Here is a 16,259-nt window from a genome sequence, read left to right on the forward strand (position 1 = left end):
CTCCTGAGACATGAATAGTGCAGTCATATGATTGTTCCCCTCTGACTTGCCACAGACAAAAACCTACTCCACAATCTAATGAATCCTAGAATTGTTCAATAACAAACCAACAGATTGCTTCCTGCTTTAAGGTACAGATGCAACTGGTAGATATGAACTTCCCATGCCATCCTCTCCTAGCAGATTTTATCCCAGTACCCAAAGCCATACATAGGGATTCCATTGAATCGTTAAGCTATGGGACCAGGATCAGAGTAGGATGGGGAAAACTCCAAAATAGGGAGATACCCTCAATTATCCAAATTTTACTTTCCAATCAGGCTTCTGCATCTCAGATTATATCATTCAATATGATCTCACAACCCCACTCGAATAGTATGACTGTTGCGCTTTTTTAACGATGTATTGTCTTCATGTTTGTAACTTGTTTGTCCTTCCCTCCCCCTGAATTGTGAGCCGCCCTGAGTCCCCTCAGGGAAAAGGGCGGCATACAAATAAAGTAAAATCAAAAATCAAAATCAAATCAAAATCATCTGTGACATACTGTTTAAAGCCTAATATCCTCAGCATTTACCCCACCTTAAATGATTTTTTACCCCCACAGAACACTGTTAACTCGTTCCACTACTCTTGAACAAAAAAAATAATACTTTAACACTTTGATCATTGTTTTGTTAATAGTTTGTAATCTTTGTGAAGCAGATGAGCAGGCTTCCTACCTTTCCCTCACTACATTACATTACACAGTCATAGTACCCTCCTTCCCTGCTCTGAACGTAGAGGAGCACTTATCTCTCTCTGACCTCCCATGAAGGTTGTTGTCACTTACTTACATATCTGAAACAGACAATGAGGAATGAATGAGTGCAAACATTTAAAATTCCATTCCATATTTGACCGAAATGTGCTTTTTCAAGAGGCAACTGGATTTTCTTGAAGTGTTTGAAAACGTTTCGCTTCTGAAGCTGAAGAAGCTTCTTGGATCATCTTCAAGAAAAATGACTTCAAAGAAAAACCAGTTGCCTCTTGAAAAAGCACCTTTGGGACAACCATCACCTGGGTGACTGAGAATCTTCATAGCCATTTCATATTCGAGATGCCTTATCCATCACCCTGCCTTTTAACTTATAGTCATATCTTTGATAATGGCTGATTTCTTCTAGTTTCATTTTGTCAGTCAATCTAGTCATTACAACCAATGCAGTAAGTGAACATCCTTGAGTCATGTTATGTTTTGGAAAAGTCTCATTCCCTAGATGTGAAACTTTTTTTAAAATTAACATATTAGCACTGGGATTTCTGTGCAGATAGACATGTTGAACCTAAAGATGTCTTATTAGAATGTTGGTTAATATATTTCAGAGTATATCATGCCATGAATAGTGTAAAATTTTGTCCCCATCTCAATGTTTTAACGACCGAATCCTATTTTACATGTCTCACTTGATAGGAATGGAAAACATTCATTCCTGTACATGATGAAGAGGAAGGCAGGCAGACAGGCAAGCAGGCAGGCAGGCATGGAGGAAGGAAGGAAGGAAGGAAGGAAGGAAGGAAGGAAGGAAGGAAGGAAGGAAGGAAGGAAGGAAGGGGAAAGGCAAAGAGAAAGAGAAAAAATACTATATGTTTCTTGCTTGGAAAAACCCTAGTAACTCTTCAATTGTTTCAACATTATTTCCTGTTTGAAAAATTAAGATCTAGGCTATTTACTGTTTGAAAAGTTAAGAAGTAGGCTAAGCATGATCTTATAAAATGTCATATAACAAGTCAAAAACAGAAAATAAACAAACACAAGTGATTCTCATTATTCTCGCTCCAGTTCTTAATGAAATGAATAGGGTTGCCAGATTTTAGGCTGAAGTTGATTTTAGGATAATATGGGCGAAGTGAATGTCTTCTTCTGTAAATGCATAAAAGAAAGACGTTCTTTACATTTTTTTTGTTTTTGTGGAAAGACAGAAACGTGATAAGAGCAGTGACTATCTGTATCTTTGCAAAGCAAGGCCCCCTTCAAATATATTTACTGAGTATTATTTTTAAGGTGACAAAATAAGACAATGTTCAGTTTATGGAACATTAACGTACTGATTGTGCTTAACTTAAGTTGGATTTATATTTAATCATATTAAGTTTTGTTCTGAATATATCTATTCCTTTGCTTTGCCCCACCCACTTTTTGGAATGTGGCTCATTACATGCCATTCAAAGTCTTAGAGCTTAACCCTTGGTCTAAAAAAATGGTATTTTTTTAGGGCACAAAGAATAGTTTGTATTTATTTGAAACTGGGTAGGATTCAGAAGCATAATAGAGGAAAGGAGCAATGGATGTGCACGGCTTCAGAAACAGTTCAGGAAAAAAGTGCTTTATCCGCCTACCACTCTTCAATGCAGCCCTGGAATCACATAGCTGCCACATGAACCCCAGAAATGATAAAACTGCTATGGTAGGTAGTACATTTCCATCCTTGTGCGAACTAAAAGACCTTTTCAGAATTGAATCTGAAGCACAGAAGCACACTCATAACATCTTGGCCTTTTTTTTTTTTTTTTTTTTTGCTGTTACAATTCAATAGCCTTGCCCTTCCTGCATTATAAAGTTTGGACTAGGGAATTTTTAATAGAAAAAGGTAACTATGTCTGAAAGTAAAGCACATATTGAATACTTTAAATTTAAGAAAAGTCTCTTTCTGCTAACACTGCACCTTCACACTGAAGGAACAGTTATAATTTAATCGTTCTTTTGTATCTAACAGTTTTACGCTTGCACATGGCTGACACATTTAGTCATTCATGCCTAAGCCAACATTTCTCAAATTTGTTCCATGCCACCTAGAGTTACTTGTTTGTGAGATGGAAAGCTATATAAATAAGATTTCTATGTAAGCAAGTTTTTTTATTGGGGAAAATGGATTCCCCCCTTCCTTTTTTTCTCACTACCCCATTGGGGAAAGCTGCTCTGCAGACTGTTCTTGGAAATTTCTCCAAGATATACCCTGTCAGAATGATGCTAAGCCTTTGGCAATTGGTTGATACAAAATGGTGGGCAGTCATCATTTTGCTAATATTAGTCCTAACGGGGAGAGAAAGTTATTCTTTCCCATGCCAAGAAACTAAAGCAACTCTTCCTGCTGTCACTCACAATTGGCAATAAAAGTCATACCTTCCTGTTCTGACCGCCCTCGTCCCACACCAACACACTCCGAGCCAAAGATAAGTTACGGCATTTAATTAACAGACAGACAGGTCCTTGGCAGCAAACCGGCACAGACAAGCTTGGGCAGCAATAAACACAGATAAGCTGTGGCAGCAATCCAGCCTGCCAAGCTCACGATAATGTTCTCTGACATTAATTCCTGTGTTGACTTCTGCAAGAGGGGCATGTGCACAAGCAGTCCTTTTATAGTCTGGATAGGAGCCTAATGACCACCAGCTGAGTGCAATTACCTCCTGTAAACTGTGCAACTCTTCCTGATGCCTATTAGCTCTTCGTTGCAGGGCATCCAGGAACAACTCACTGCTGGCATCTGGATGACTCGCCCTTGTCTCCTCCCCACTGGTCCAAGGCTCAGGCGCTTCCTGGTGGCCAACCAGCCTTTCTGTACCCTGCTCGGAGTCGGAACCCTGTCCAGGGTCCTCCACATCCTCCAGAGCCGACTCATAGGGTCCCTCGCTGTCGGAATCTGGTGGCAGCTCCAACGGCTCCTGCTGGGCCACAACACCTTCCTATCCCACAATTTTTTGAAGAAATGGCCTCACTCGGTTTCTTTGACAAAGAGATAAACAACTCTAAGATCCCCCTTGCATTTTTGTTTTGTTACAATTTAGCAAACACTACAAATATTCTACAAATAAATTAAAACACAAGATTAGGTTTGCTTGTTTCCTTAAGGCCACTTGCCACCCGGTTTTCTTTTTACCTCGAAAATATACTTTCTTTCTAACTCATTGCATATTTCCCCCCCATAAACGCTTAATTTAGGCGAGCTTTTATTTTAAAAATAGGCTATCCTTTTTTTAAAAAAAATAATAATTTCTTAACTATGCTTTGCTTATTTTTTTTTTTAAGTATAGCTCTGACTGTGTACTCATGATTTTACTCATGTTTGCTTATTGTCTTGAATACAGGTGAATCTGGTGCTGAAGAATGGGCCCAGTGGAGTACATGTTCAGTTACTTGTGGTCAAGGGTCGCAGGTGCGAACAAGAACTTGTGTATCACCTTACGGGACACACTGCAGCGGCCCTTTAAGAGAATCAAGGGTTTGCAATAACACTGCCCTCTGTCCAGGTAGTGTTAGCAGCCAATAAATGAATGTGTGGATATTTTTGAACTGTTGAATGCTAACCACTTGAAGCACTACTCTTTATACATGGCTAGTGGCAGGCACCTTACCTAAATGATTAGTCATTGGTTCAAATTAATTTATTTCGGAACTAGCAATGCATTGTTTGGGGATATTCTGCATTCCAACATTTTAAAGTATTCTTACAGTATTTATTTTGGAAAATAGCTCAACAATTATAGACATAATTGAACTTGTTTTACTCTCTAATTTTACTCTCTTAATCTGAAACTGAAATGTTTTAAACCAATGGTAGTCAACCTGGTCCCTACCACCCACTGGTGGGCGTTCCAGCTTTCATGGTGGGCAGTAGGGGTTTGCTATAACTCGGCTTTATAAATTTTATAAAGTTACTTCCCTACTTTATAAATCACCATTACTGTGGAACCGGTGGGTGGTTAGAAAATTTTACTACTAACAGAGATACAAAAGTGGGCGGTAGGTATAAAAAGGTTGACTACCCCTGATTTAAACTAACGGAGGCCATTTGGTTGTTCTCTGTTGTGGCAACTCAAATCATAATTTGAGATTAAAAAAGAGATATTTTTATCTTTAAGTATTTTCTTATGTTTGTGCAACTTAAACCCTCTTCTAGCCTTCAATATATCTAGAAAGGGGACTAGCTTTCTTACTCCAGCCTCTCATATACCTTCCTCATGTAGAACATTTCTGGAAGTCAATTCAAGAGAGAATCTTATAAAATCAGCCTCCTATATGGAATTCAAAGTTCTCCATCGTAATTTTTCATTTGAAGGGCATTGTGGGTTTGTGCTATGAATAGGCAAGTGTTTGGTTAAGAGAAAGAAATGTCCATTCACAATGTCTAAAGCAACTTTGGATAATCTTTAAAAAAATGGGGGCCCAAATTTCCATAGCCGTGCTCAAACATATATATATATAGATACCTACATGCATGCATACATACAAACATATATAATATTTTTAAAAGAATATAAAACTAATAAAAAAGTAATAAAAAGTAACAAAAAAAAAAAGATAAATTGAAGAAATCCAAGGGAAATCTAAAAGTGTAAGGAGGAATAAAAATAAAAATAAAATAGAAAAAGAAAGGAAAAAAAAGATGCAGAGAAGTAGGTTTGGGTCTTTTTTACAAGAGTTATAAGTACAACGATAAATCTGTCCTTATTCTATAGTTACAGCATAACTTTATATAACCTAGCTAATCATCAAAACATTACTCATATTCATTTTTAATGTTTCATGTAAAAACTCTACAAGAGATTTCTTATTAACCAAGAAAAAATGTAGATATTTTCTTTTTTTCTGAAAATAAGTCAATTTAGCCATTTCAGCAAGTTCCACCATCTTTACGAACCATTCTTTTATTGTGGGTAGTGCTGAATCTTTCCTTCTTTGTGCATACAGTAATCTTGCTGCAGTTATCATGTACAAAAACAAAGTTCCATGTTCTTTTCCAATTGTTTATCCAATAATTCCAAAAGAAAAAAACATCTGTTTTCAAATCTTTAAACTAATCAAGGAGAGAAGCAACTTAAAACTGAGGAGAAATTTCTGACAGTTAGAACAATTAATCCGTGGAACAGCTTGCCTCCAGAAGTTGTGAATGCCCCAACACTGGAAGTCTTTAAGAAGATGTTGGCTAGCCATTTGTCTGAAATGGTATAGGGTTTCCTGCCTAGGCAGGGGGTTGGACTAGAAGACCTCCAAGGTCCCTTCCATCTCTGCTATTGTATTGTATAAAACCCTCTGAATCATTGTATGTATTTACATCGCTTTTAACATGTCTACCAAACAAGATAAAATTTCACTTCTTGTTGCTCTCATTTCCAATTTAAATTTGAAGTACGGTTTTATATGTTAAACAATGGTACATCAATTTATAAAAAAATATTTTAAAATTATAACATAATATAAATTTCAGTCCTATATTTTCCCATTGTTCCATCTGTTTATTGTAATCAAAAATTTAGCCTACTTTATCATACATATCTCTTCTTTTTCTATTTCAGTTTCTATAAAATTTCTATATTTTAGCAGTCCATCATTTATATACAACTTATCTCAAACTCAGTCTTACAATGTTGAAACCATGAATTCATTTGTCTACTTTAAATCTTTCTAACGATTGTAAATAAAAGGACCATTGGCAACTATTTCCCCTGCCATCAATTCTCTTGATTTTATTTCACATTGCCCTTGACAAAATTCTCACAATTAGTTAGGCATACACTTCTATTTTTTCTGGTCTATAAAATGCTCCTTATGCTGAGGGCCACAGAGATGTTTTAGGATTTGTGGGTTTGTCTAGTCCATATTCTCAATATGGCACATCTAACATAATCATTTTTAAAATCCATATTAACTTTCACTTCGTTGTGTCAGAAATGTTCATGCTACCCAAATATCGGGTCATGTCCTTCTAACTCCAAAGTCTTCTATTTCTCAGCTATACCCATTGTTTCATCCACACCAAACAGCAAGCTACAAAATACAATTTAAAATCAGATAAATCCAGCCTTCTTCTTTTCTTTACAACTTGTAAATTTAACTCATGCTATTTTTCTTCCTGCCACACACATTTAGTTACATTCTCTTGCCATTGTTGCATCAGTGGTGCACCAGTTATCAAAACATGTATTACCTGAAACAAAACATCATTCTAGACAAAACTTCCACTTTTATCCGAGGAAATTCCCCCGAGCAATGATTGTTGTAGTTTTTTCCCATTTTAACATTCATTTTAAACTTAATTCCATTCCTTAACATAGTTATCTGAAATGACATACAATTCATATTTGTCATACTGATGCCTAAATATTTTACCTTCTTCTCAATTTAAAACCCATTTAATTCATAGTACATTTTGGTCTTCTGTTTTCAATTTTTTTTGTTAAGATTTGTTTATTAATTTTGAAACCTGCTAATGCACCAGATTCTTTTAATTTACCCATTAATATTTCAGTTTCAATTCCCCTTAAAGGATCTCTAGGGCAGAAGGACATCCAGGAAAAAAACAAAACAAAACAACCTAGCCATACTCACACAATTTTCTTTAAAAAAAAAGTTTTAAAACAAGCCTTTTAAAAATATAATCCTATTTTACATCTCTTACTTGATAGGGATGGCAAACATTTATTCCTATTCATGAGGAAGAGGAGGGAGGGAGGGAGGGAGGGAGGGAGGGAGGGAGGGAGGGAGGGAGGGAGGGAAGGAAGGAAGGAAGGAAGGAAGGAAGGAAGGAAGGAAGGACTATTGCTCAAGAGAGTGGCCCATTCTATAAAGTATATTTTTTTAAAATCCCTCTCTTCCCAACTGCCAGCTTTTACTTCCTAATTGCAAATTACATTTACCCCTTCAGGAGTCAAAGAGAATCAAAGAATAACCATGAGTCATGCACAAAACATGGTGACAAGATAGCTCTTCTTTTTACCCTTGAAGTGCTAAAGGATCAGAAGAAAGAGTTCTTACATGAGTCAAAGCAACAAGCTCAGCCATCCTTTTGCAAAATAATCCATAAAACATGGATGGAGTATATTCCCCACATTAGCTGAGACACTAAATCAACAATCCTTCGCATTTCAAAAGGTCTCTACAATCAAAAGGCAGAAAGTATAGCAAAGTCCAATGATGAATCCTAAAAATTCAGCAAATCAGCCAGCTAGAATTACTCTCTTTTTTTTTACATTTTCAAATGTTTCAAAATTAGAAACACACACGCACACACACACACAAAAGCCAGTGTTGAACAGCCTACCAAACATACCTAAGCTTAGGTATATAAGCACTTTCTGCATATTGCTTTGTCTTATGGAGTTTTCAGAAGTTCTTCATCTGTTATTTGAAGATGAAGTGTGCTTTTGAAGATGAAGATTTACACTCTCTTTCCATCCACATTCTTCAGCCCAGGAGACTAATCAAAGCAATGATGTCCAGTGTTAGTATTTTCTTCCTGTTTTATATGTTCCTGCATGTTCTTCCTGTTTTGTTTTTAAACAATACAAGTTTCTTCCCAGCTTAACACTTCTCCATATTGCCCTGACTTTGTCAGCCTTGAAAGACTGGAATTTTTACTGCCAGCAGAAGACTTTAGACTTCCTTTTCTCGGAGATTTTGCAATATCCCCGAGATCAGCAAGATGTAATCTTCCTGTTCACCATCTCTTTGGGATGATTTAGGTCCGTTGGAACCCCCCCAGCAATAAAAGTATCGAGTGCGATCTCAGAGCTTTGAGATCGCACGTTGTCTTGTCACGGCATCCAGGCTCTGCGCCCCCCTGTTTTGTTTTTAAGAACACACATGCACAAGAATCCCAACATCCATATAGAAATGTACTCTAACACCCCCACCCCTTCCACCCAAGAAAGCAGTCCTTACTTTCTAGTTAGGCAGACAAGGTATTGCAAGAGAAGAACTAGGAGGACCCACAAAGCGCGCTGCTCATGAGTTCATTCTTTGGGATGCCCACTGCTTCCCTGCAAAGCTTCACTCCCAACTTACTCCCTTTATTTTAAGCAAATTGCAAGAGTGGAATGACCACTCCTGGTGCAGGAAAAAAACAGTTCAAAAGATATCTCTCCAATAAACCACTGCAGGCAAGACAACTTCCAGTGACTTCGCTTGAAACAGCATGGTACAATTGACACACTTGCATTGTGTTTTGTGTTCCAAGCAAACCAGGACACACAAAAACTAAAATTCACATACTTCAGACTTGAGCCATTTGGAGTCTGAGCTGCTTTGTATACATACCTCTTGTGCAATCCTATACATGTTCATTCCAAAGTAAGTATGATTAAATTAAGTGAAAACTCTTTGCAAGATTGCATTCTGATATAGAAGTGAGTGACATAAAATAATTTTTAAAAAAAAATAATTGCTGATGGTCCTGCATGTTTGCACAGAATATTGGGGAAGAAATCTGAAGGAATCCAGATTTTCATCTGCTGTTTCTGTTGAGATTCCTGTTGTTTAAATGGGATTAATGGAGATGTTTATATAAGTGAATTATAACTAATTATTACAAACTTCGGCAGGTTTCACCTTTTCAGTTAACCATGGTTTATGTCACACCAAACTCAATAATGGCTAATGCTAATTAAATATGGGCTTGATACGCAATAAAAACCAGAAATTTCTTTATAACATTAATCTCCATCTAAAATCAAATGTATTGCTTGAAGTTACCTAGATGGAGGGACTTCATACATGAGGTTGGAAAAGAGAGCTTCCATGCTCTTAGATTTGTCAGAGTCTCTAAGTGGCTTTTCTCCATATAGGACATACATTGTATGTTGAACATACATTGGTAAATTGAAATGAAAATCAATTAAAATGGAAGGTATTATTGACTTACAGTGACTCTGGGAGAAATAGATCTTTCACAATACAATTTAAAAGCATCACAAGAAAATGATGAATGCTTGGTGTGGGAAGTATCCTATATCCCTTTTGCTCTTCAATTGTTAATCCCTCCTAGCCACTTTTTAATCTTATCAGATACAGTTATACCAGTCTTAACTTTGCAATCATTTCTAAAATGCTTAAGATAATCCAATCAGAAGAGGGTTATGAATTTGGTCTTTCCTCCTCCTGTTGTGTAACATATTTTTAGCAGAAACCTTTTCAAGCCCTCTTTGCTTGAAATTGGAGCTCCACTTTGCTAAAAAAAATTCTGTATCTTGTTGCAGTTGGATACTTCAAACTGTCTGATTGTAGAATTGAATTAGACCAACTTTTATAGCTGCAATTTTTTTTAAAAAAAACTTGAATTGCTGCTTCTCATTCAGAAAAATGGAATCCTTGGCACAGCTTATGCAATAGTTTTTAGAACTGAATACTTAAAATAAATGCCAACATATTTTATAGAGACTGAAGGATTTCACATGGCTGGAGAGATAATTATGAAGTTCATTATTTCATTTACTAATTATCTAAATCATTATTTGAAAGCCAAATACTGCAATCATGCCTTTGAAAAAAAAGGTATTAATTAGATTAGTACACTTAAAGGCAAACCAGCTTCATTAATGTTCAAACCTGATTGCATTTATTGAACTTATTAGAACAACAATAAATTCCTTCTTGTCCTCAGAGTGAATGAAAGCAGTTATGGAAAGAATAAAATGCACTAGGTTAAAAGAAGAGGGATTTTGGCTGGGGACATTGAGACATCTGAACTTATAACTGAAATGCCTCCCACGAAAGTATACACTAGGATAGTATTTTACATTCTCTGCTCATTTACATGTCTAGTGACATGAGCACCATGTTTTTCAAGGTATAATTCAGACAAAACAATAATGAAATACTAAAGTCTCCAGAATTTATGACTGGAAGTAACTCAACTCCATTTATTGAGTAGGAAAACAAACTCAATAACTACTAACATTATGTTGGTTTATTCCCACACATATATTTTTCGGCTGATGTTACTATTGATCAGCTGCAGGCATCCTGAACTTTATTTGGAAAGCTTTCAGTTATACTTTATTGCTAATAGACAAAGACTGCCTGACAGGTCCAAGGCTAGCAAAAAAAAATATCTTGTTGTTCCACCTAAATTGTATTAGCCTACACTTCTGTTTAAGTTTGAACAATTAGCTTCAAGCACTTTTGTCCTGCTTCTCTTGATTGGCTCCAAATAGAACTCAGAACTTCTATTTCATTTATAGTTTAACTACAATGAAAAGAAAGTATAACACTAAATGGGTAGCTGATGCTTTAATCATGCCTTTTGTTCCTTTTTAGCAGAGTATGATAAATCAGTATTATAATATAGTATAGCATAACTAATCAATCAATCAATCAATCAATCAATCAAAAACATGTAGATTAACCTTTACGATATAGGACACTCCTGCCTATTGACTAAAACTCCTAGATTTAGAAAACTGGTAAGTTGGAGAGAAAAATACCTTCAACCCAGTGGTGGAACCTCTTCTGTAGGTGTGGCCTGCTTTCCAGGTCCACTGGTGAAACCTCTTCTAACCGGTTCGGTAGATTTGACGAACCGGTTCTATCGAACCAGTGCGAACCGGTAGGAACCCACCTCTGCTTCAACCTCTGAACAACATTTTTGTTGTGGCATTCACTTGTGAGCTTTTACTCTGCATTTTGAAAGAGTGCAAACCAGGTATATATCTATTTCTTGCTGAGACCTAATATTTGTCCCATTATAATTGGACTTACGATGACTTCTCTTGGCTATGTTAATTGGTTTCATAATACAAATTCTCAGAACTATTTGGAGCAAAGCAGAAACATCAGCAATCGAGGAATAAATGTGCCATTTGTATATGAACACAAGCAAATGAAATTTAGTGTTGAAGCTGGAAATAAGAAAATAATTCATAATTTAAGCTTGATAAATAGACAATGTTTTGTTATAAAGAGATACCTTAGAGTGGAACCACTTTAGGACTATTTTATGGCACACCTTGGTCATGCTTTGAACTTTTACAAAATAAAGAAATGATATTAATTTTATTGTCATCTGTTTTTTTGAGGCATTTTATTTTGGCTGGGAAAATCCAGTTTTGAAAAGTGTCATACATTAATAAATATTTAAGTATTCCCTCCATTTTGCATAACCTACTCAAAGATCAATTAGTTCACATTTATATTAAGATGAAACACTTGATGGCGTAAATTTCATGCTCATCCATCTATCTGATGATAATCAATCTTCTGTACTGTTCAACATACTGTTACAAAATATGCATTATGTCATTATGATTTTATAGTATGAAATGACTATTAAGGCTATATTAAAGAAGCCTGTGTTATCAGACTGTTATTGTTCTAAGAGCACTTATATATGAATGTTACTATTTATTTATTCCTGGTCATTAGTAGAAGTTATGTGTTATTAATCTATTTCAAACATAAGGTGAAACACCACATCCTTGAAACTGTTTAATGATAATATTGATACATTCCTTTCTAGAGGAAAACTCGATTATATGTCTAGAATTACTTTGGCATGTAGATCTGCTGTCTTCGTTGAAATTTATTAAAGTTAATGGCATTCATGAAGTTGTTGGTTGTCTATGATTCTCATAGCTCTCTAAACTAAATTCAGAGGCTATGACTCTGTCCATATTTCAAACCTATACGATCCACAGTATATTAAATTAGATTTCCTTTGGATAACATTAATTCTGGAGTCCTGAGTTGGCTTAATGATCAGTGTTCAAGAGAGCTTTCTTCTATCCAGTACTAGCGTGCTCTCTAAGAGCCATTAATCGATATTTGTAAATGGTGGGATTGCTTTTCTTTATCTCATTGATGTTGGCCAAATGCCTCTTATCATTTCCTCTGTTTGTTTTTGAATTCATTTTGTTACTGGTGGGTTTTTTTTTTCTTTGTAAAGCCTCTTTGCTTTATTACAGTACATGGAGTTTGGGAGGAATGGTCACCTTGGAGCTTGTGCTCATTCACATGTGGTCGAGGCCAAAGAACTAGAACAAGGTCGTGTACACCTCCTCAGTATGGGGGAAGATCGTGTGACGGACCTGAAACACAGCATAAGCCTTGCAATATTGCCCTGTGCCCGGGTGAGCATGCACAGAAAAACTGTTGTTTTGCTTATGAGGTCTCTCTCTCCCTCCCTCCTTTTCCTTCCCTGTCCCTCTCTCCCCCTCCCTCCTTCTCCCTCTCCCCCCTCTCATTCTCTCTCTCCCCCATCCTTCCTCTGTGGCCTACTTTTGTCATTTTCTACACTTACAGCCTAAAAATTGCATGAAGGATTCATTACTGGAGTAAACTGGAGAATTGATTAATACATATGGTTAGTGTTGGACAAGCAACCTTATCTTTGTCCTGAAAACCATTTTGTGCTTCTTGGACCTTAAAATCACATGCTTGGCAATCCTTGGGAAGGCACAGTGAGAACTCAAATTGAGACTCCAAGGACACAAATGTCAAGGCTTTTATCAGCTTCCACCAGATCCCTTGTCCCAAATCAATACAAATCCATCCTTGGGAAAGGAAGATAGCTAGGCATTAAATGCTCTCCAAAAAAGACTAAAGGGATCCATGGTATATGAATGAAAAATGAAAACTCAGAACAAGAATGGCTTTCTAATCCAGTAACAATCCCCTGTGTACAAAAATGCTATTGTCAGAAAGGCAGCTCTATCCAAGTCTTCCAGTGATTCCTCTGCTTCCTTGAATAGAAAGACTAAAATGTGAATAGCTACCGGTAATTTGTTTAATAAACCTGCTCTGTTTGGTTTCTTCAGTAAACCATTGTTTAGCTAACCACGTATTGTGAACGCAGTTAGCATATGCATGGGAAGGACTGTCGGATGGTGGAGTAGCAGAAATACATTTGAGCAATTTATAAAATAACATATAACAGAATTTCCAACAAAGTCAAAAATACCTATAGTTTTGCACAAAGCCCCTCTTGGATCTTGGATTAATAAATAATAGATAGATTTATTAATACATTAATAAATTAATTAGATTACAGTGGTTAGAGTGCAGTACTGCAGGCTACTTCTGCTGCCTGCCGGCTGCCTGCAATTTGGCAGATCAAATCTGACCAGGTTCAAGGTTGACTCCATTCTTCCGAGGTGGGTAAAATGAGGACCCAGATTGTTTGGGGCAATAGGCTAACTCTGTAAACTGATTAAAGAGGGCTGTAAAATAACTTTAAGGCAGTATATAAGTCTAAGTGCTATTGCTGTTGCTATTTACAACAGAAATATTGTGGTTGCTTTTGGGGCAAAATGTAAGGTTAAGTAGATGATGCTGAATCTAATAGCAATAATGACCATTTTAGGAATGGTCAGGTAAGAAACATTTCTTTTTTCATACTACCCAGTGTATTATCCAGGCACACTTTTCATACTAACATTATTTTAAAACTCTGCATTAGTCTATTTCTATCAGATATTATCAATAATCTAGATGTTAATCCATTTGGTGTGTATTAAATATTATTCAGTTACAGCATTCAATGTGTTTGGATGTGAGGCATGTTACGGAAATGGAAGCAGAGAACCCTTCTGAAGGGATTCAAATTAAATGATTATTTAAGTGAAATCTATGACAACTCTGAATACCGATGTACTGATGAGTAGGATGGTTAGCTGTATCCATATATGCATCTCAGCATGTGTTGTTTTGGGAATGAGCTATTAGGGAGAAAATCTCATCTCTGTGTTTTACTGCCCCAGTGATTTTCCCCTGAAGGAAAACAGAATAAAAAAAAAGTAAAGGCGATATTTATAAGAGTGCTCTTGAAATGATGTAGTTTAAGTAGTTAATACTATTAAGCATTGGTAGCAATAATCCCTTCAGTTCAAAAATATCATGTGATAGAGCACCACCATAACCATTTAACAGACACAGCATAAGGAGACACGAATAAAGTATAAAGAGAACAATGTAGTACAAACGTTGGGTGGCCCATTAATTATTCATTTCAACCGATTTCTCAAAGTATAATCATATCTCCTAAATAATGTTATGTTCTGAGTTCATTATTTAGCTTGTCACCTTTCTTGTAATATCATTCCACAGTGGCGTTGAACTAGGAATAAATGACAGCTGATGTTTATACAATGTCACCCTTGTATAAAGCTACAAAATAGACTTAATAGATACATTTATTTGGATAGGGTTTTGTTTTTGTTTTAGTTTTCTAGTCCGGGAAAGTAGAATTTAGTCCACCACAGATGTCTACAGTCTGTTGGTTATTTGGGAGACTTTCTTAATAGAAAATAAAAGCCTGCATTCACCTAGTTACTATCGTTTTCTATTATTTTATAATTAAAATGCACTTCCAAGGATGAGACCAGAGATTGGGACATGTCTTATCACTATATCAATGGTGGGTTCCGGATCCTGTTCCAACCGGTACGGTTGGAAAGGCCCCGGCAGTGTCCACATGGACGTGCGCAGTGCACGCACACACATGCAGCACACGCCTGCATCTTAGCACCTCCATGAGCCTTCACGACACTCCAGCTGCTCAATGGAGTGTCGCACAGGTGCTGTATGTGCCATGCACGTGTGAGGAAGTGCTGAAGACTTAAAAGACCGGTAAGAAGCTCGAGCGATGGGTGGGCCCTGCGGTGCACCATACCGGAACGGTATCCGCTGCTCCAGGCAGGCTCCGGTACGCCCGTACTGGGGCGTACCGCCTGCAACCCACCACTGCACTATATGGTCTGTCTGTGAACTGTGTGGTGCATGATGAGGTTTTAATCTGTCTTCTCTGTTTTTTTAATACTTTATTTTTTATAATTTACTTCTTCTGTAAGCCACCCGTAGTCCTCCGGGATTGGGCGGCCTATAAATCCATTAAATACAATACAATACAATACAATACAATACAATACAATACAATACAATACAATACAATACAATTCTCATAGTTCTCTTTTCAGAATGATACTGTGTAAACTGCCTGAGCCTTTCCACTTATCCAGAGTTATTATGCCCAACCACTTAAGTCTCCATGATTAACATAAATGAGGAAAGAGCTTAGTATTTGGATAAAGTACAAATATTTTATATCTTTGAGTAAATATCACATTTTAATTTGTTCCCATGTCATCTTTCTTAATGGGAATGGCATTTGCAATTGTAGTACAAACATACCTTCAGGCCCTCTAATCATATTTTGCCTTATTGCACCTGAAAGAGCATTTTACCTTACTCTTGTCCAGTAGGGGATCAGTGATCAGTGACATGCTTCATGCATACTTTATTTGGAACAAAAAAATGTTATAAGGCTCCAGAACTGCTTAGAGGTACTCCTTAGGCTATATGCTTCATATCAAAGACTTTATTTATTGCAAGTGGCCAAAATAGATTTGCTTAGGGATTTAATCAGAGGCACTTAATGTATAACATCTAGTGCCATTGATTAAATCCCTAAGTAAATCTATTTTGGCCATTTGCCATAAATCAAGTCTTTGGT

At 36.6% G+C, this 16,259-nt stretch overlaps 1 protein-coding gene across 1 annotated transcript in view; it reads left to right on the forward strand.

Moving 5' to 3' along the window:
• Positions 1-16,259, forward strand: part of ADGRB3 (adhesion G protein-coupled receptor B3) — a 556,344-nt gene that overhangs the window by 160,283 nt on the left and 379,802 nt on the right. The window contains exons 3-4 of the mRNA XM_032214959.1: positions 4,126-4,287; positions 12,715-12,879. Of these exons, the coding sequence (XP_032070850.1) occupies positions 4,126-4,287; positions 12,715-12,879 (327 nt within the window). The remainder of the gene's footprint in view (positions 1-4,125; positions 4,288-12,714; positions 12,880-16,259) is intronic.

Source organism: Thamnophis elegans, chromosome 4, assembly GCF_009769535.1.
Source record: "Thamnophis elegans isolate rThaEle1 chromosome 4, rThaEle1.pri, whole genome shotgun sequence".
In the NCBI taxonomy this organism is placed as follows: Eukaryota; Metazoa; Chordata; class Lepidosauria; order Squamata; family Colubridae; genus Thamnophis; species Thamnophis elegans.